Consider the following 19,902-nt stretch of genomic DNA (forward strand, 5'->3'; position numbering starts at 1 on the left):
GTACTATCAATAAATGTGGAATGCACTATTGTACCATCTCTCATACTCACATACATATACTTGTGTATATACCTCATTTTAAACCAGGTATTCTCAATCACCAATCCTTTATCTGCACACAACCCGACAAGCTCTTCACCATTTCCATTCACAACAATGATTACCCCATTTTCCCCAATTATACCCTTAACAGCCATGTTTCTTACTTTCGCAATTAAATCATCCATCACTAATATCCAGTCTCTCGTCAAAACTGCTAACACTTACACAGCTGCTTCCACAACACTTTTCTTTCATGAACTCTCTTCTCAAGGTTAGGTGCATAAGCACCCATCTCTCGCCATCCACTTTTCATTTTACCTATATCAATCTAGAATCTATTTCCTTACACTCTATCACACACTTCCACAACTCCTGCTTCAAGAATAGAGCTACTAGTTGTCTAGTCCCTTGCATAATGACACCAAAGAATCTTTTATATTATCCTAGTACCAGTGGTCCTAAGAAGCATATGGCCACCACCACTGAGGTTAAAATGAATGTGCTCATATGTTATAAGATAGGTGAAAGAACAGTTGATACTAAGTGTGCCCTTGGACTTAGTGAATCTATTTTATGGCCTATTCATGATAATGCAGAGAAGATTAAGGAGAATGCCAACAGTGGAACATTAATCAGCCCTTCTAAGACTTTGTCTTCCTGAAGTTTGACTAAGGAAAGAATGGAAGCAATGCTGACCACATGGATCAAGCATCAAACACATGAAAAAGTTCTCAACATGTGAATCATAAATGCAAAGGCATTGGAGTACACATGATGACAGCAGTGGAAGAAGGAGTTGAGAAGACATTTCAAGCAAGTCCTGGTTGGTCCATGAATTTTAGGAAAATCCACAAGTACCACAAAAATCAAGATGACTTGTGAGGCTGGTTCTGCAGATGTTGTTGCTGCCAAAAAATTTCCGGGAACCCTTGAGACAATTCTTGAGGAAGGCGTTTATTCTCCTAAGCAGATTTATTTTATGTGGACGAGACTGAATCACTTTGAAAAAGAATACCTTCAAGAATGTACATCTGTGAAGAAAGGTCTACATCAGGATTCAAAGCCACCAAGGATTCCTTAATGCTGCTTGTGGAGGCATTGCAGAAAGTGACTGCAAGCTTAAAACATTAATGGTTAAAAATTCAGAAAATCCCAGGGAACTTAAGAAATATGTGAAGCAAATATTTGACTGTCAATTAACATTCAAGTCAGAAAGGGTGGATAACAGGCAAAGTTTTCTGAGACAATTTTGCTGCAAAGCCCATGTACAGCTGAAGGACTACTATGCAAAGGAGAATAAAATCTTTAAGATTCTCCCTCTTTTCAATAATTCCCCTGGCCATCAATAGGACCTTAGTAAGAACATCAAAGTGGTCTTTCTTCTGCTGACACTGCACATCTAATCCCTGCAATGCACCAGGAGGTGGTATCTACTTTCAAGGCCCACTATTTATTAAGAACATTTGCGTAGCTTGTAATGGCCACAGAGAGTGACCACATGACCATGAATGAATTTTGGAAGGATTTCTTCAGTGATACCATCATGATCATCAGTGAGGCCTGGAAGGAAATCACCAGTGTTTGCATGAATGGAATGTGGAAGAGGCTTTGCCCTAAGTTTATTCAAGGATTCCAGAGTTTTGATGTCAACACCATAGTATAAAGAACAAGTGTACATATTAAGAAAATGGTGAAAAAAATTCAGCTTTGATGAGGGTGAGGAGGGTGATGTGGAGGAGCCACTAGAATTGCAAAAGGAAGAGCTCTTGAATGAGATCTTCAACTGGAGAAGGAATGCCAAGAGGATATGGTAGCAGAAGAAGAGGAGGTCAAGCAAGTACACTCTTTCACTAGCAAGATGTTAGATGAAGCAATTTACCAAACTCTTGCTGCACTTGCTATATTTGACAAGGAACACAAAAAGACAATGAAGGCTAAAGAGACAACACTATATATCTTTTTGAAGAAAAAGGACACTTGAAGGGAGGACCAGCCATCAATATCTGGTGACTTAATGGCTGAACTCACACGACCTTGACCACCACCTTCCACAATTACATTATGTCCAAGATGACCCACTCTTTCCCATGAACTCCTGAAATCATGTGACCTTCACCAACATCTTCCACAATTACATCATCTGACCCAGATGACCCCCTTTCCCATGAACTCCTGAACTCACCTACACCCTCTCCATCAGCATCAGCAAGCAATTCATGAACAGCGTGCAAATTTTTTGTTATTATAAATAGAAATCATACAAAAGCATCTTATATTTCCTGTTGTTAGAAGTTGTTAGAAGCAGTGAAAAGTTTTTATCGAGGATGTAAGGCATGTGTACGTGTAGGAAGAGAGGAAAGTGATTGGTTCTCAGTGAATGTAGGTTTGCAGCAGGGGTGTGTGATGTCTCCATGGTTGTTTAATTTGTTTATGGATGCAGTTGTTAGGGAGGTGAATGCAAGAGTTTTGGAAAGAGGGGCAAGTATGAAGTCTGTTGGGGATGATAGAGCTTGGGAAGTGAGACAGTTGTTGTTCGCTGATGATACAGCGCTGGTGGCTGATTCATGTGAGAAACTACAGAAGCTGGTGACTGAGTTTGGTAAAGTGTGTGAAAGAAGAAATTTAAGAGTAAATGTGAATAAGAGCAAGGTTATTAGGTACAGTAGGGTTGAGGGTCAAGTCAATTGGGAGGTAAGTTTGAATGGAGAAAAACTGGAGGAAGTAAAGTGTTTTAGATATCTGGGAGTGGATATGGCAGCGGATGGAACCATGGAAGCGGAAGTGGATCATAGGGTGGGGGAGGGGGCGAAAATCATGGGAGCCTTGAAAATGTGTGGAAGTCGAGAACATTATCTCGGAAAGCAAAAATGGGTATGTTTGAAGGAATAGTGGTTCCAACATTGTTGTATGGTTGCGAGGCATGGGCTATGGATAGAGTTGTGTGCAGGAGGGTGGATGTGCTGGAAATGAGATGTTTAAGGACAATGTGTGGTGTGAGGTGGTTTGATCGAGTAAGTAACGTAAGGGTAAGAGAGATGTGTGGAAATAAAAAGAGCGTGGTTGAGAGAGCAGAAGAGGGTGTTTTGAAATGGTTTGGGCACATGGAGAGAATGAGTGAGGAAAGATTGACCAAGAGGATATATGTGTCGGAGGTGGAGGGAACGAGGAGAAGTGGGAGACCAAATTGGAGGTGGAAAGATGGAGCGAAAAAGATTTTGTGCGATCGGGGCCTGAACATGCAGGAGGGTAAAAGAAGGGCAAGGAATAGAGTGAATTGGATCGATGTGGTATACCGGGGTTGACGTGCTGTCACTGGATTGAATCAGGGCATGTGAAGCGTCTGGGGTAAACCATGGAAAGCTGTGTAGGTATGTATATTTGCGTGTGTGGACATGTATGTATATACATGTGTATGGGGGTGGGTTGGGCTATTTCTTTCGTCTGTTTCCTTGCGCTACCTCGCAAACGTGGGAGACAGTGGCAAAAAAAAAAAAAAAAAAAAAAATGTATGATATAGGTTTTCATTGGTATAAGAACAGGGGAGAAAGAATACTTCCCACATATTCCTGCATGTCGTAAAAGGCAACTACAAGGGGAGGGAGCTGGGGGCTGGAAATCCTCCCCTCCAGTTTTTACTTTTACGAAAGAAGGAAAAGATAGGGGGGCCGAGTGAGGATTTTCCCTCTTAGGCTTAGTCCTCTGTTCTTGACTCGACCTCTCTAATGCGGGAAATGACGAATACGTATGAAAAAAAAGCTCTGCCTTATTAATAACAAAACCCCTTAAACTCCATTTCTTACATTATTTTATTTACACAAACATTTTAAAGACAAGGGAGCAAATGGGAACTTCAGTGAAGGGGGCTAATGGGGAGGTGATAACAAGTAGTGATGATGTGAGAAGGAGATGGAGTGAGTATTTTGAAGGTTTGTTGAATGTGTCTGATGATAGAGTGGCAGATATAGGGCGTTTTGGTTGAGGTGGTGTGCAAAGTAAGAGGGTTAGGGAAAATGATTTGGTAAACAGAGAAGAGGTAGTAAAAGCTTTGCGGAAGATGAAAGATGGCAAGGCAGCAGGTTTGGATGGTATTGCAGTGGAATTTATTAAAAAAGGGGATGACTGTATTGATGACAGGTTGGTAAGGTTATTTAACGTATGTATGATTCACGGTGAGGTGCCTGAGGATTGGCGGAATGCTTGCTTAGTGCCATTGTACAAAGGCAAAGGGGATAAGAGTGAGTGCTCAAATTACAGAGGTATAAGTTTGTTGAGTATTCCTGGGAAATTATATGGGAGGGTATTGACTGAGAGGGTGAAGGCATGTACAGAGCATCAGATTGGGGAAGAGCAGTGTGGTTTCAGAAGTGGTAGAGGATGTGTGGATCAGGTGTTTGCTTTGAAGAATGTATGTGAGAAATACTTAGAAAAGCAAAAGGATTTGTATGTAGCATTTATGGATCTGGAGAAGGCATATGATAGAGTTGATAGAGAGGCTCTGTGGAAGGTATTAAGAACATATGGTGTGGGAGGCAAGTTGTTAGAAGCAGTGAAAAGTTTTTATCGAGGATGTAAGGCATGTGTACATGTAGGAAGAGAGGAAAGTGATTGGTTCTCAGTGAATGTAGGTTTGTGGCAGGGGTGTGTGATGTCTCCATGGTTGTTTAATTTGTTTATGGATGCAGTTGTTAGGGAGGTGAATGCAAGAGTTTTGGAAAGAGGGGCAAGTATGCAATCTGTTGTGAATGATAGAGCTTGGGAAGTGAGTCAGTTGTTGTTCGCTGATGATACAGCGCTGGTGGCTGATTCATGTAAGAAACTGCAGAAGCTGGTGACTGAGTTTGGTAAAGTGTGTGAAAGAAGAAAGTTAAGAGTAAATGTGAATAAGAGCAAGGTTATTAGGTACAGTAGGGTTGAGGGTCAAGTCAAATGGGAGGTAGGTTTGAATGGAGAAAAACTGGAGGAAGTAAAGTGTTTTAGATATCTGGGAGTGGATCTGGCAGCGGATGGAACCATGGAAGTGGAAGTGAATCATAGGGTGGGGGAGGGGGCGAAAATCCTGGGAGCCTTGAAGAATGTGTGGAAGTCGAGAACATAATCTCGGAAAGCAAAAATGGGTATGTTTGAAGAGTAGTGGTTCCAATAATGTTGTATTGTATGGTTGCGAGGTGTGGGCTATGGATAGAGTTGTGTGCAGGAGGGTGGATGTGCTGGAAATGAGATGTTTGAGGACAATATGTGGTGTGAGGTGGTTTGATCGAATAAGTAATGTAAGGGTAAGAGAGATGTGTGGAAATAAAAAGAGTGTGGTTGAGAGACCAAAAGAGGGTGTTTTGAAATGGTTTGGGCACATGGAGAGAATGAGTGAGGAAAGATTGACAAAAAGGATATATGTGTCAGAGGTGGAGGGAACGAGGAGAAGTGGGAGACCAAATTGGAGGTGGAAAGATGGAGTGAAAAAGATTTTGAGTGATCAGGGCCTGAACATGCAGGAGGGTGAAAGGCGTTCAAGGAATAGAGTGAATTGGAACGATGAGGTATACCGGGGTCGACGTGCTGTCAATGGATTGAACCAGGGCATGTGAAGCGTCTGGGGTAAACCATGGAAAGTTCTGTGGGGCCTGGATGTGGAAAGGGAACTATGGTTTCAGTGCATTATTACATGACAGCTAGAGACTGAGTGTGAACGAATGGGGCCTTTGTTGTCTTTTCCTAGCGCTACCCCGCACACATGAGGGGGGAGGGGGTTGTTATTCCATGTGTGGCGGGGTGGCGATGGGAATAAATAAAGGCAGACAGTATGAATTATGTACATGTGTATATATGTATATGTCTGTGTGTGTAAATATATGTGTACATTGGGATGTATAGGTATGTATATTTGCATGTGTGGACGTGTATGTATATACATGTGTATGTGGGTGGGTTGGGCCATTTCTTTCGTCTGTTTCCTTGCGCTACCTCGCTAACGTGGGAGACAGCGACAAAGCAAAATAAATAAAATAAATATAATTCTAAAGAATGCAACTACAGCATTAATTGACAGGTCCTTGCGTATGTTTTTGAAGTGACATATGACCAGGCTGGTAGAGCATAGCTTAGGGTGAAGTGAATGAACGGCTTGTAAAGGACACTAACAGATTTTTTTTCCTCTTTATCTATTTATTTATTTATTTTTTTTGCCGCTGTCTCCCGCATTTGCGAGGTAGCGCAAAGAAACAGACGAAAGAAATGGCCCAACCCCCCCATACACATGTATATACATACGTCCACACACACAAATATACATACCTACACAGCTTTCCATGGTTTACCCCAGACGCTTCATATGCCCTGATTCAATCCACTGACAGCACGTCAACCCCGGTATACCACATCGATCCAATTCACTCTATTCCTTGCCCTCCTTTCACCCTCCTGCATGTTCAGGCCCCGATCACACAAAATCTTTTTCACTCCATCTTTCCACCTCCAATTTGGTCTCCCACTTCTCCTCGTTCCCTCCACCTCCGACACATATATCCTCTTGGTCAATCTTTCCTCACTCATTCTCTCCATGTGCCCAAACCATTTCAAAACACCCTCTTCTGCTCTCTCAACCACGCTCTTTTTATTTCCACACATCTCTCTTACCCTTACGTTACTTACTCGATCAAACCACCTCACACCACACATTCTCCTCAAACATCTCATTTCCAGCACATCCATCCTCCTGCGCACAACTCTATCCATAGCCCACGCCTCGCAACCATACAGCATTGTTGGAACCACTATTCCTTCAAACATACCCATTTTTGCTTTCCGAGATAATGTTCTCGACTTCCACACATTCTTCAAGACTCCCAGAATTTTCGCCCCCTCCCCCACCCTATGATCCACTTCCGCTTCCATGGTTCCATCCGCTGCCAGATCCACTCCCAGATATCTAAAACACTTTACTTCCTCCAGTTTTTCTCCATTCAAACTTACCTCCCAATTGACTTGACCCTCAACCCTACTGTACCTAATTACCTTGCTCTTATTCACATTTACTCTTAACTTTCTTCTTTCACACACTTTACCAAACTCAGTCACCAGCTTCTGCAGTTTCTCACATGAATCAGCCACCAGCGCTGTATCATCAGCGAACAACAACTGACTCACTTCCAAGCTCTCTCATCCCCAACAGACTTCATACTTGCCCCTCTTTCCAAAACTCTTGCATTCACCTCCCTAACAACCCCATCCATAAACAAATTAAACAACCATGGAGACATCACACACCCCTGCCGCAAACCTACATTCACTGAGAACCAATCACTTTCCTCTCTTCCTACACGTACACATGCCTTACGTCCTCGATAAAAACTTTTCACTGCTTCTAACAACTTGCCTCCCACACCATATATTCTATATTTGGTACCAACTAAAGTTCTGAAGGCACTTTGGTTATGTGTTGCTTCTTTGTTTGTGATACAAGGACTGAATATCTTGTGTATCATTCATGATACTCAGAATATCTAATGAGTTGGAATGACTGGCCATTCAAAATGATGGGTGTGTATGCCAGGGCTCCGATTGTGTAAAGAAGTGTAGCATGTCAGTTGCTACCTGTATAGTGTCAGGGTGCTATGAAGTGATTATAAGATCACTGGCATATAAAAGGACCTTCACACAGTGGTTTGCAGAAAGGTCAAGAAAGTAGAGAATGAAGAAAGCTGAAGAAAAAAAATGCTTCTTAAGGAATTTAATTACAAAGGCTAAGGCGTTTAGATATGAAGCCTTCATGGGTGATTGTAACACAATGTCCAACTACTTTTTGTTACTGTTGTGGAAGGTAGTGTTAAGTATCTTTTGTGTGAGGAAAATTTGTTGATGCCACAGCTGTTGCTTCGTTGAAGTCTATTCCCACTAGTACCGCGTAGGAGAGGGGTTCCTGCTGGCATGAGCCGTCTAGGATGTATTGTGAAAGCTGTGTGTGTTGAGTAACAGTGGTGTGACTGGTTCTAAAACCACAATGAGTTGCACATTTGGAGCCTGATGGTTGTGCATAAAATCTGATGGGTGCTTAGCAACTAAGTAACCCCAGCGATTCTGCATGTCAGCTCTAAATGCTAGTGGGAAATTGAGCTTTTAGATCTTTGACTGGTGACATTAATCACCTGGTGAAGGTCTTCAACTGTGAATGCTCAAGGGCAAAAAACAGGGTTTTTCATGGCAGTATTTAGTGAAGCAGTAAACAGACAACTGGGTGGACAATCTAAATGAGAACACTAAGTTAGGAAAAGTATGAATAATGGTAACAAAGGAAATGCAAGATAGTTTAAGCCAAGGCACTTTGTAAGTTCCTAAAAAGTTAATGTTTTGTAACTTAAAAAAAGAAAAAAGTCAAGCCACTAGTTCACAGAAAACCACTTCACAGTAGTTCAGCAAGATTCAAGGGTTACCTTCAAAAAATTCTTTGGTCTTTAGGTATTCAACATAAGGATCTTTTCACATGTTATGACAGAGTTTGACAAGTTAATGGAAAATACCTTCTGACCCTCTTTAAAAATTATGAGGTTAAACACTGGTTCATCCTTTTAAGTATTTAACCACAATGTCCTGCCTTATCATTCTCATATAATGCCTCATCAATAAAATATTCCATAACTTCATTCTTCATGGCAGTATCCAGTGAAGTGTAAAAAAAAGATTGGGTTGACAATTTGTTTAAGAAAAGTATTACGATGGTCTGTTAAAATAAATGTGGTTTGTCATATGGGGCTTTTATCTTTCAGGCTTCATTTCATCTTTTGTATCTATATCTATATCACTGATGCCTGTTATGTTCTGGAACTCCCTCATGGGGGTAGCCACAGCAATAAAGTCTCCATAACAAGTGAACTCTAGTGCCACTTCTTCGCCTTTAGTGCCTCATCCTTAACAGGCCACTGGCAGGGGGAAAGTCTAGTGCAGTGTTTGCAAAGGCTCCTACCCAATGTTCCTACCGACTACTTCAACCTAATGCTTCTACCTGATGTTCCTACATACTACTTCTACCTAATGTTGTTACCTAATGATCCTACCTAAATATTCCCACCTACCTATTTCTTGCCAAAAGGCTGGGATAGCAAACAGCAACCACCACAGGAAAATCTAGAGTTATGAAAAATGAGTTGTGTGAGTTAAGTGTTATCAAGTGTTATGTGTGACAAAGAAAGATTGCACGTTTGTGGACAGAATGCCAGAGAGAAAAGACAGCCACCTAGGTAAGAGGAATGCAACTTGACAACCACTGAAGTGTTGGCTCACTAAGCAACTATCACTTTCCCTCCTGATGCCCAGGCAGGTAGTGCTGGTAATATACCTCCCTGGTCATTGGCTGCTTACCAATTACTACCTACTTTACTGTCTTCAGCTTTGCTTTCTTCTCAATTTTCCACAAATCTTTTCCCTTTATATAACGTTAACATAACTGGTTTTTCAAGCATCTTTACAGCTTGATTAAATTGCTAGCATAATATATTTCATTAAACTAGGATCTTTAAATCAATACAGTACATTCTTCAGCATCAACACAAAGCCTATGAATACATCATCAAAGTTACAATAAGTGTGCAGAAAATAAACCGTTAAAATTGATATAACACATAGGGATGAAGAGACCTTATAAAAATTCATAAAGAACTGACAGAAGAGATGATTAAGATGTAGGCTAAATTTCTTACCCTAAGTCGCATTATATTACCAAATCTTAAAATAAATTCCTTACCTTGAGCTGCATCAAATGCTTCTTGACGTTGCTGTCTGTCTCTTGCCTGCTGGTTAACAGAGAAATCCATGCGAGATACATCTTCATCTTCATCACTACGATCATTGTCATCATCACGAACCAGACGACTTGTTTTGGTTTCCTCAAACCTGTGCACAAAATCTTAATTTTATACTATAATTTACAAAACAATGTCATGAATTCTTTGCTTTACCATTCTATAAATCAAGCATACTATGAACTATTTCAATGCTCATAAATCTCTTGAGATTTAGGCATTCACATACCTCTTTCACTAACATTCTATTTGTACTATATCATCAGTCATTCTGGTACATGTTATGGGGATAGGAGAGAAAGAATACTTCCCAAGCATTCCCCGCGTGTAGTAGGAGGCAACTAAAGGGGGTGGGAGCAGGGGAGCTAGAAACCCTCCCCTCCTTGTATTCCAACTTTCTAAAAGGGGAAACAGAAGGAGGAGTCATGCGGAGAGTGCTCATCCTCCTTGAAGGCTCAGATTGGGGTGTCTAAATGTGTGTGGATGTAAACAAGATGAGAAAAAAGGAGATAGGTAGTATGTTTGAGGAAAGGAACCTGGATGTTTTGGCTCTGAGTGAAACGAAAATCAAGGGTAAAGGGGAAGAGTGGTTTGGGAATGTTTTGGGAGCAAAGTCAGGGGTTGGTGAGAGGACAAGAGCAAAGGAAGGAGTAGCATTACTCCTGAAACAGGAGTGGTGGGAGTATGTGATAGAGAGTAAGAAAGTAAACTCGAGATTGATATGGGTGAAGCTGAAAGTGGATGGAGAGAGATGGGTGCTTACTGATGCCTATGCACCTAGTCATGAGAATAAAGATCATGAAAGCCAAGTGTTTTGGGAGCAGCTGAGTGAGTGTGTCAGTAGTTTTGATGCATGAGACCGGGTTATAGTGATGGGTGATTTAAATGCAAAGGTGAGTAAAGTGGCAGCTGAGGGAATAATTGGTGTACAAGGAAAGTTCAGTGTTGTCAATGGAAATGGTGAAGAGCTTATAGATTTGTGCTGAAAAAGGAATGGTGATTGGTAATACCTGGTCTAAAAAGAGATATACATAAGTATATGTATGTAAGTAGGACAGATAGCCAGAGAGTGTTATTGGATTACTTGTTAATTGATAGGTGTGTGAAAGAGAGACTTTGATGTTAATGTGCTGAGAGGTGCAACTGGAAGGATGTCTGATCATTATCTTGTAGACGCGAAGGTAAAGATTTGTAGAGGTTTTCATAAAAGAAGAAAAAATGTTGGGGTGAAGAGAATGGTGAAGGTAAGTGAGCTTGGGAAGGAGACTTGTGTGAGGAAGTGACAGGAGAGAATGAGTGCAGAATGGAAAAAGGTGAGAGCAAAGGACATAAGGGGAGTGAGGGAGGAATGGGATGTATTTAGGGAAGCAATGATGGCTTGCGCAAAAGATGCTTGTGGCATGAGAAGCATGGGGGGTAGGCAGATTAGAAAGGGTAGTGAGTGGTGGGATGAAGAAGTAAGTTTATTAGTGAAAGTGAAGAGAGATGCATTTGCACGATTTGTGCAGGGAAATAGTGCAAATGACTGGGAGATGTATAAAAGAAAGAGGAAAGAGGTCAAGAGAAAGGTGCAGGAGGTGAAAAAGAGGGCAAATGAGAGTTGGGGTGGGAGAGTATCATTAGATTTAAGGGAGAATAAAAAGATATTTTGGAAGTAGATACATAAAGTGCGCAAGACAAAAGAACAAATGGGAACATCGGTGAAGGGGCTAATGGGGATGTAATAACAAGTAATGGTGATGTGAGAAGGAGATGGAGTGAGTATTTTGAAGGTTTGTTGAATGTGTTAGATGATAGAGTGGCAGATATAGGGTGTTTTGGTCAAGATGGTGTGCAAAGTGAGAGGGTCAGGGAGAACGGTTTGGTAAAAAGAGAAAAGTTGTGAAAGCTTTGCGGAGGATGAAAGCCGGCAAGGTGGCAGGTTTGTATGGTATTACAATGGAATTTATTAAAAAAAGGGGTGACTGTGTTGTTGACTGGTTGGTGAGGATATTCAATGTATGCATGGTTCATGGTGAAGTGCCTGAGGATTGGCAGAATGCATGCATAGTGCCACTGTACAAAGGAAAAGGGGATAAAAGTGAGCATTCAAATTACAGAGGTATGAGCTTGTTGAGTATTCCCGGGAAATTATATGGGAAGGTGCTGAGGGAGAGGGTGAAGGCATGTACAAAGCATCAGATTGGGGAAGAGCAGTGTGGTTTCAGAAATGGTAGAGGAAGTTTGGATCAGGTGTTTGCTTTGAAGAATGTATGTGAGACATACTTAGAAAAACAAATGGATTTGTTTGTAATATTCATGGATCTGGAGAAGGCAAATGATAGAGTTGATAGAGATGCTCTGTGGAAAATATTAAGAGTATATGGTGTGGGAGACAAGTTGCTAGAAGCAGTGAACAAGTTTTTATAGAGGATGTAAGGCATGTGTATGATTAGGAAGAGGAAAGTGATTGGTTCACAGTGATTGTCAGTTAGCGGCAGGGGTGCATGATGTCTCCATGGCTGTATAATTTGTTTATGGATGGGACTATTTGTGAGGTGAATGCAATAGTTTTGGAGAGCGGGGCAAGTATGAGGTCTGTTGTGGATGAGAGAGCTTGGGAATCTAGTCAGTTGTTCTGCACTGATGATACAGCAATAGTGGCTTGATTCTGGTGAGAGACTGCAGAAGCTGGTGACTGAGTTTGGTAAGGTGTGTGAAAGACGAAAGCTGAGAGAAAATGTGAATAAGAACAAGGTTATTAGGCACAGTGGGGTTGAAGGACAAGTCAATTGGGAGGTAAGTTTGAATGGAGAAAAACTGGAAGAATGAAGTGTTTTCGATATCTGGGAGTAGATTTGGCAGCGGATGGAACCATGGAAGCGGAAGTGAGTCACAGGATGGGGGAGGGAGTGAAAGTTCTGGGAGTGTTGAAGGATGTGTGGAAGGCGAGAACATTATTTCAGAAAGCTAAAATGGGTATGTTTGAAGGAATGGTGGTTCCAGCAATGTTATATGGTTGCGAGGCATGGGCTATACATAGAGTTATGTGGAGGAGGGTGGATGTGTTGAAATGAGATGTTTGAGGACAATATGTGGTGTGAGGTGGTTTGATCAAGTAAGCGTAAGAGAGATGAGTGGTAATAAAAAGAGTGTGGTTGAGAGAGCAGAAGAGGGTGTATTGTAATGGTTTATTCACATGGAGAGAATGAGTGAGGAAAGATTGACAAAGAGGATATATGTGTCAGAGGTGGAGGGAACGAGAAGTGGAAGACCAAATTGGAGGTGGAAAGATGGAGTGAAAAAGATTTTGTGTGATATGGGCCTGAACATGCAGGAGGGTGAAAGGCGTGCAAGGAATAGAGTGAATTGGAATGATGTGGTATACCGGGGTCAATGTGCTGTCAATGGATTGAACTAGGGCATGTGAAGCATCTGGGGTAAACCATGGAAAGTTTTATGGGGCCTGGATGTGGATAGGGAGCTGTGATTTCAGTGCAGTATACATGACAGCTAGAGACTGAGTGTGAATGAATGTGGCCTTTGTTGTCTTTTCCTAGCGCTTCCTCACACATGTGCGGGGTAGGGGGGTGTCATTTCATGTATGGCAGGGTGGCAACAGAAATGAATAAAGGCAGCAAGTATGAATTACATAAATGTGTATATATGTATATGTATATGAAACGTATAGGAATGTATATGGGCATGTGTGTGGAAGTGTATGTATATACATGTGTATGTGGGTGGGTTGGGCTATTCTTTCGTCTCTTTCCTTGAGCTACCTCGCAAACACGGGAGACAGCGACAAAGTATAATAAAATGAATATAATAAAATTATGGTGAGGTGAGGTGAATTTGAAATTCAATGGATTGAACCAGGGCATGTGAAGCATCTGGGGCAAACCATGGAAAGTTTTGTGGGGCCTGGATGTGGAAAGGGAGCTGTGGTTTCGGTGCATTATTACATGATAGCTAGAGACTGAGTGTGAACGAATGGGGCCTTTGTTGTCTTTTCCTAGCGCTACCTCGCACACATGATGGGGGAGGGGGTTGTTATTTCATGTGTGGCGAGATGGCAATGGGAATGAATAAAGGCAGACAGTATGAATTATGTACGTGTATGTATGTATATGTCTGTATGTGTATATATATATATATATATATATATATATATATATATATATATATATATATATATATATATATATATATATATATATATCTTTTGCGCAATCCATCACTGATTCCCTAAATACATCCCATTCCTCCCCCACTCCCCTTGCTTCCATTGTTCTCACCTTTTTCCATTCTGTACTCAGTCTCTCCTGGTACTTCCTCACACAGGTCTCCTTCTCAAGCTCACTTACTCTCACCACCCTCTTCACCCCAACATTCACTCTTCTTTTCTGAAAACCCATACAAATCTTCACCTTAGCCTCCACAAGATAATGATCAGACATCCCTCCAGTTGCACCTCTCAGCACATTAACATCCAAAAGTCTCTCTTTCGCACGCCTGTCAATTAACACGTAATCCAATAACGCTCTCTGGCCATCTCTCCTACTTACATAAGTATACTTATGTATATCTCGCTTTTTAAACCAGGTATTCCCAATCATCAGTCCTTTTTCAGCACATAAATCTACAAGCTCTTCACCATTTCCATTTACAACACTGAACACCCCATGTATACCAATTATTCCCTCAACTGCCACATTACTCACCTTTGCATTCAAATCACCCATCACTATAACCCGGTCTCGTGCATCAAAACCACTAACACACTCATTCAGCTGCTCCCAAAACAAATGCCTCTCTTGATCTTTCTTCTCATGCCCAGGTGCATATGCACCAATAATCACCCACCTCTCGCCATCAACTTTCAGTTTTACCCATATTAATCGAGAATTTACTTTCTTACACTCTATCACATACTCCCACAACTCCTTGTGGCATGAGAAGAGTGGGAGGTGGGTTGATTAGAAAGGGTAGTGAGTGGTGGGATGAAGAAGTAAGAGTATTAGTGAAAGAGATGAGAGAGGCATTTGGACGATTTTTGCAGGGAAAAAATGCAATTGAGTGGGAGAAGTATAAAAGAAAGAGACAGGAGGTCAAGAGAAAGGTGCAAGAGGTGAAAAAAAGGGCAAATGAGAGTTGGGGTGAGAGAGTATCATTAAATTTTAGGGAGAATAAAAAGATGTTCTGGAAGGAGGTAAATAAAGTGCGTAAGACAAGGGAGCAAATGGGAACTTCAGTGAAGGGCGCAAATGGGGAGGTGATAACAAGTAGTAGTGATGTGAGAAGGAGATGGAGTGAGTATTTTGAAGGTTTGTTGAATGTGTTTGATGATAGAGTGGCAGATATAGGGTGTTTTGGTCGAGGTGGTGTGCAAAGTGAGAGGGTTAGGGAAAATGATTTGGTAAACAGAGAAGAGGTAGTGAAAGTTTTGCGGAAGATGAAAGCCGGCAAAGGCAGCAGGTTTGGATGGTATTGCAGTGGAATGTATTAAAAAAGGGGGTGACTGTATTGTTGACTGGTTGGTAAGGTTATTTAATGTATGTATGACTCATGGTGAGGTGCCTGAGGATTGGCGGAATGCGTGCATAGTGCCATTGTACAAAGGCAAAGGGGATAAGGGTGAGTGCTCAAATTACAGAGGTATAAGTTTGTTGAGTATTCCTGGTAAATTATATGGGAGGGTATTGATTGAGAGGGTGAAGGCATGTACAGAGCATCAGATTGGGGAAGAGCAGTGTGGTTTCAGAAGTGGTAGAGGATGTGTGGATCAGGTGTTTGCTTTGAAGAATGTATGTGAGAAATACTTAGAAAAGCAAATGGATTTGTATGTAGCATTTATGGATCTGGAGAAGGCATATGATAGAGTTGATAGAGATGCTCTGTGGAAGGTATTAAGAATATATGGTGTGGGAGGAAAGTTGTTAGAAGCAGTGAAAAGTTTTTATCGAGGATGTAAGGCATGTGTACGTGTAGGAAGAGAGGAAAGTGATTGGTTTTCAGTGAATGTAGGTTTGCGACAGGGGTGTGTGATGTCTCCATGGTTGTTTAATTTGTTTATGGATGGGGTTGTTAGGGAGGTCAATGCAAGAGTTTTGGAAAGAGGGGCAAGTATGAAGTCTGTTGGGGATGAGAGAGCTTGGGAAGTGAGTCAGTTGTTGTTCGCTGATGATACAGCGCTGGTGGCTGATTCATGTGAGAAACTGCAGAAGCTGGTGACTGAGTTTGGTAAAGTGTGTGAAAGAAGAAAGTTGAGAGTGAATGTGAATAAGAGCAAGGTTATTAGGTACAGTAGGGTTGAGGGTCAAGTCAATTGGGAGGTGAGTTTGAATGGAGAAAAACTGGAGGAAGTGAAGTGTTTTAGATATCTGGGAGTGGATCTGGCAGCGGATGGAACCATGGAAGCGGAAGTGGATCATAGGGTGGGGGAGGGGGCGAAAATTCTGGGGGCCTTGAAGAATGTGTGGAAGTCGAGAACATTATCTCAGAAAGCAAAAATGGGTATGTTTGAAGGAATAGTGATTCCAACAATGTTGTATGGTTGCGAGGCGTGGGCTATGGATAGAGTTGTGCGCAGGAGGATGGATGTGCTGGAAATGAGATGTTTGAGGACAATGTGTGGTGTGAGGTGGTTTGATCGAGTGAGTAACGTAAGGGTAAGAGAGATGTGTGGAAATAAAAAGAGCGTGGTTGAGAGAGCAGAAGAGGGTGTTTTGAAGTGGTTTGGGCACATGGAGAGGATGAGTGAGGAAAGATTGACCAAGAGGATATATGTGTCGGAGGTGGAGGGAGCAAGGAGAAGAGGGAGACCAAATTGGAGGTGGAAAGATGGAGTGAAAAAGATTTTGTGTGATCGGGGCCTGAACATGCAGGAGAGTGAAAGGAGGGCAAGGAATAGAGTGAATTGGAGCGATGTGGTATACCGGGGTTGACGTGCTGTCAGTGGATTGAATCAAGGCATGTGAAGCGTCTGGGGTAAACCATGGAAAGCTGTGTAGGTATGTGTATTTGCGTGGGTGGACGTGTGTTTATGCATGTGTGTGGGGGGGGTTGGGCCATTTCTTTCGTCTGTTTCCTTGCGCTACCTCGCAAACGCGGGAGACAGCGACAAAGTATAAAAAAAAAAAAAAAAAAATATATATATATATATATATATGTATATGTTGAGATGTATAGGTATGTATATTGGCGTCTGTGGACGTGTATGTATATACATGTGTATGTGTGTGGGTTGGGCCATTCTTTCGTCTGTTTCCTTGCGCTACCTCGCTAATGCGGGAGACAGCGACAAAGCAAAATAAAAAAATAAAAATAATAAAAATATGAAATAACTTACTCAAATATACCTAGTCCTGGCTTTGTGTATGGTCACTCTATGTGTTTTTGCTATTCTGCAAGGGAGTTACTTCTACCAGTCCCTCTTTTTATATGATCAAAATTCCTTATGAAGGTGTGTGCAGTAGAAAGTGCACCAAACTTTTAGTGAGGGTTGGTGGGTGGAGTACGTTCCTGCCAATGGATCAATCTCACTGTTACCACTGTTGTCTGTGGATCTGTGCTACTTGTGTAATTTTGGTATACCTCCTAACTTCGTTTTTTGTAATCCACTGTGCTTGTGTTTGTTAATATGGAAACCAAACATCTAGAAAGTGACTGCAAGCTTAAACCATTAATGGTTAAAAATTCAAAAAATCCTAAGGCAGTTTCGGAATATGTGAAGCAAATATTTGCCTGTCTATTAACATTCTAGTCTGAAAGGGTGAATGACAGGAAAAGTTTTCTATGATTATTTTACAACAAAGCCCATGTACAGCTGAAGGATTACTATGCAAAGGAGAATATAATTTTAAAGATTCCCCCTCTTTTCAATAATTCCCCTGGCCATCAATCTTCAATAAAGGACCTTAGAAAGAACATCAAAGCAGTCTTTCTTCTGCTGACACTACATATTTAATCCCCGCAATGCACTGGGGGTGGCAATACCCAGGGAGTGATATCTACTTCCATGGCCTACTATTTATTAAGAGCATTTGCATAGCTTGTAATAGTCACACAGATTGACCACATAACCATGAATGAATTTTGGAAGTACTTCATCAGTGATGCCATCATGATCATCAGTGAGGCCTGGAAGGAAATCACCAGTGTTTGCATTAATACTGTGTGGCAGAAGCTTTGCCCTAAGTTTGTTAATGGATTCCAGGGTTTTGATGTCAACACTGTAGTGCACATGTTAAAAAATTTGTGAAAAAATTCAGCTTTGATGAGGGTAAGGAGGGTGATGTGGAGGAGCCACTACAATTGCAAAAGAGCTCTTGAATGAAGATGTTCCTCAACTGGAAAAGGAATGCCAAGAGGATGTGGTAGCAAAAGACAGGGAGATCATGTAAGTACATTCTGTCACTAGCAAGATGTTACCTGAAGCACTTTACCAAACTCCTGCTGTTCTTGCTATATTTGATGAGGAACATAAGACAATGATGGCTAAAGAGACAACACTAGATATCTTTTTGTAGAAAAAGGACACTTGAAAGGAGGACCAGCCATCAACATCTAGCAACTTAATGGCTGAACTCACTCGACCTCCACCACCACTTTCTACAATTCCGCCATCTGACCCAGTTGAGTCCCCTTCCCATGAACTCCTGAACTCACCTCCTCTCTCTCCATCAGCACCAGCAAGCAATTCATGAACAGCAATATGTGTTGGAGTTTGTCCCTTTTTTGTTATCATGAACGGAAATACAGTACACACACCAAGTATTTTATATTTCCTGTTACATGTATGCTATAGGTTTTCAATGATATATGTTCTCCTCTTATTTATAACAAAGCCCCTTAAACTCCACTACTTACAGTATTTGATTTACATGAACATTTTCAAAAATGCAACTACTGCATCAACTGAAAGGTCCTTGTAAATGTTTTTGAAGTGGTGGATGACCAGGCTAGTAAAGCATAGTTTAGGGTGAAGTGAATGAACTGCTTGTCAAGGACACTAACGGATTTTTTTCCTCTCCACATTTGGTACCAGTTAAAGTTCTGAAGGCACTTTGGTTATCTGTTTCTTCTATGTTTATGATACAAGGAATGAATGCCGTGTATACCATACATGGTACTCAGAATATTCAATGAGCTGGAATAACTCGCCATTCAAAATGATGGGTGGGTATGCCAGTGCTCCACTTATGAAGTGTTGCATGTTAGCTGCTGCTTATATAGTGTCTGGGTGCTATGAAGTGATTATAAGATCATCTGCATACGAAAGAACTCTCACACACTGGAGTCAGCGATGTTCATTTTGGCCACACTTTCTTTACATAATGATTTTGTCAGGCCTTGAATTTATGGTAGGTAAGTATTTTATATGACAATTAAGCAAACTTGACAGGACTGGACTATGTAGCACAAGTCCTTTGAGAACTACTAAATGCAAAAATATACCATTCTTGAAAACTCTTAGTTCCTTGCTGGAAAACAATGAATCATTAAAATGATGAGCACTTTTTGGGGTCTCAATTGTTCATTTTTCTGCTAATTCATAAAGGTGATGCAGAGTTCTAAAGAGTTCTCAGTCTTACAGCAAATAAATTAGTGAAATGGAGAACATCTACACAACTGCAAAGACTATGTTGAAATCGTCCAAGAGTGAATATTACACAAACATATTGAGTAAATATTACAACAAACAGTTGAAGGAATAATTAGTGTATATGGGGTGTTCAGTGTTGTAAATGGAAACGGTGAAGAGCTTGGCAGATTTGTGAGCAGAAAAAGAACTGGTGATTGGGAATACCTGGTTTAAAAAGAGAGATATACAAAAGTATACATATGTAAGTAAGAGAGATGGCCAGAGAGTGTTTCTGAATTACGTGTTAATTGATAGGAGCGTGAAAGAGAGACTTTTAGATGTTAATGTGCTGAGAGGTGCAACTGGAGGGAACTGGAGGCGAAGGTGAAGATTTGTAGAGGTTTTCATAAAAGAAGAAAAAATGTTGGGGTGAAGAGACATGAAGGTAAGTGAGCTAGAGAAGGAGACTTGTATGAGGAAGTACCAGGAGAGACTTAAGGCAGAATG

At 41.2% G+C, this 19,902-nt stretch overlaps 1 protein-coding gene across 1 annotated transcript in view; it reads right to left on the reverse strand.

Moving 5' to 3' along the window:
* LOC139749894 (PAX3- and PAX7-binding protein 1) overlaps nt 1-19,902 on the reverse strand; it is a 393,872-nt gene that overhangs the window by 291,237 nt on the left and 82,733 nt on the right. Inside the window, 1 exon segment of the mRNA XM_071664284.1 lies at nt 9,773-9,921. Within this exon segment, the coding sequence (XP_071520385.1) occupies nt 9,773-9,921 (149 nt within the window).

Source organism: Panulirus ornatus, chromosome 8 (assembly GCF_036320965.1).
Source record: "Panulirus ornatus isolate Po-2019 chromosome 8, ASM3632096v1, whole genome shotgun sequence".
Lineage (NCBI taxonomy): Eukaryota > Metazoa > Arthropoda > Malacostraca > Decapoda > Palinuridae > Panulirus > Panulirus ornatus.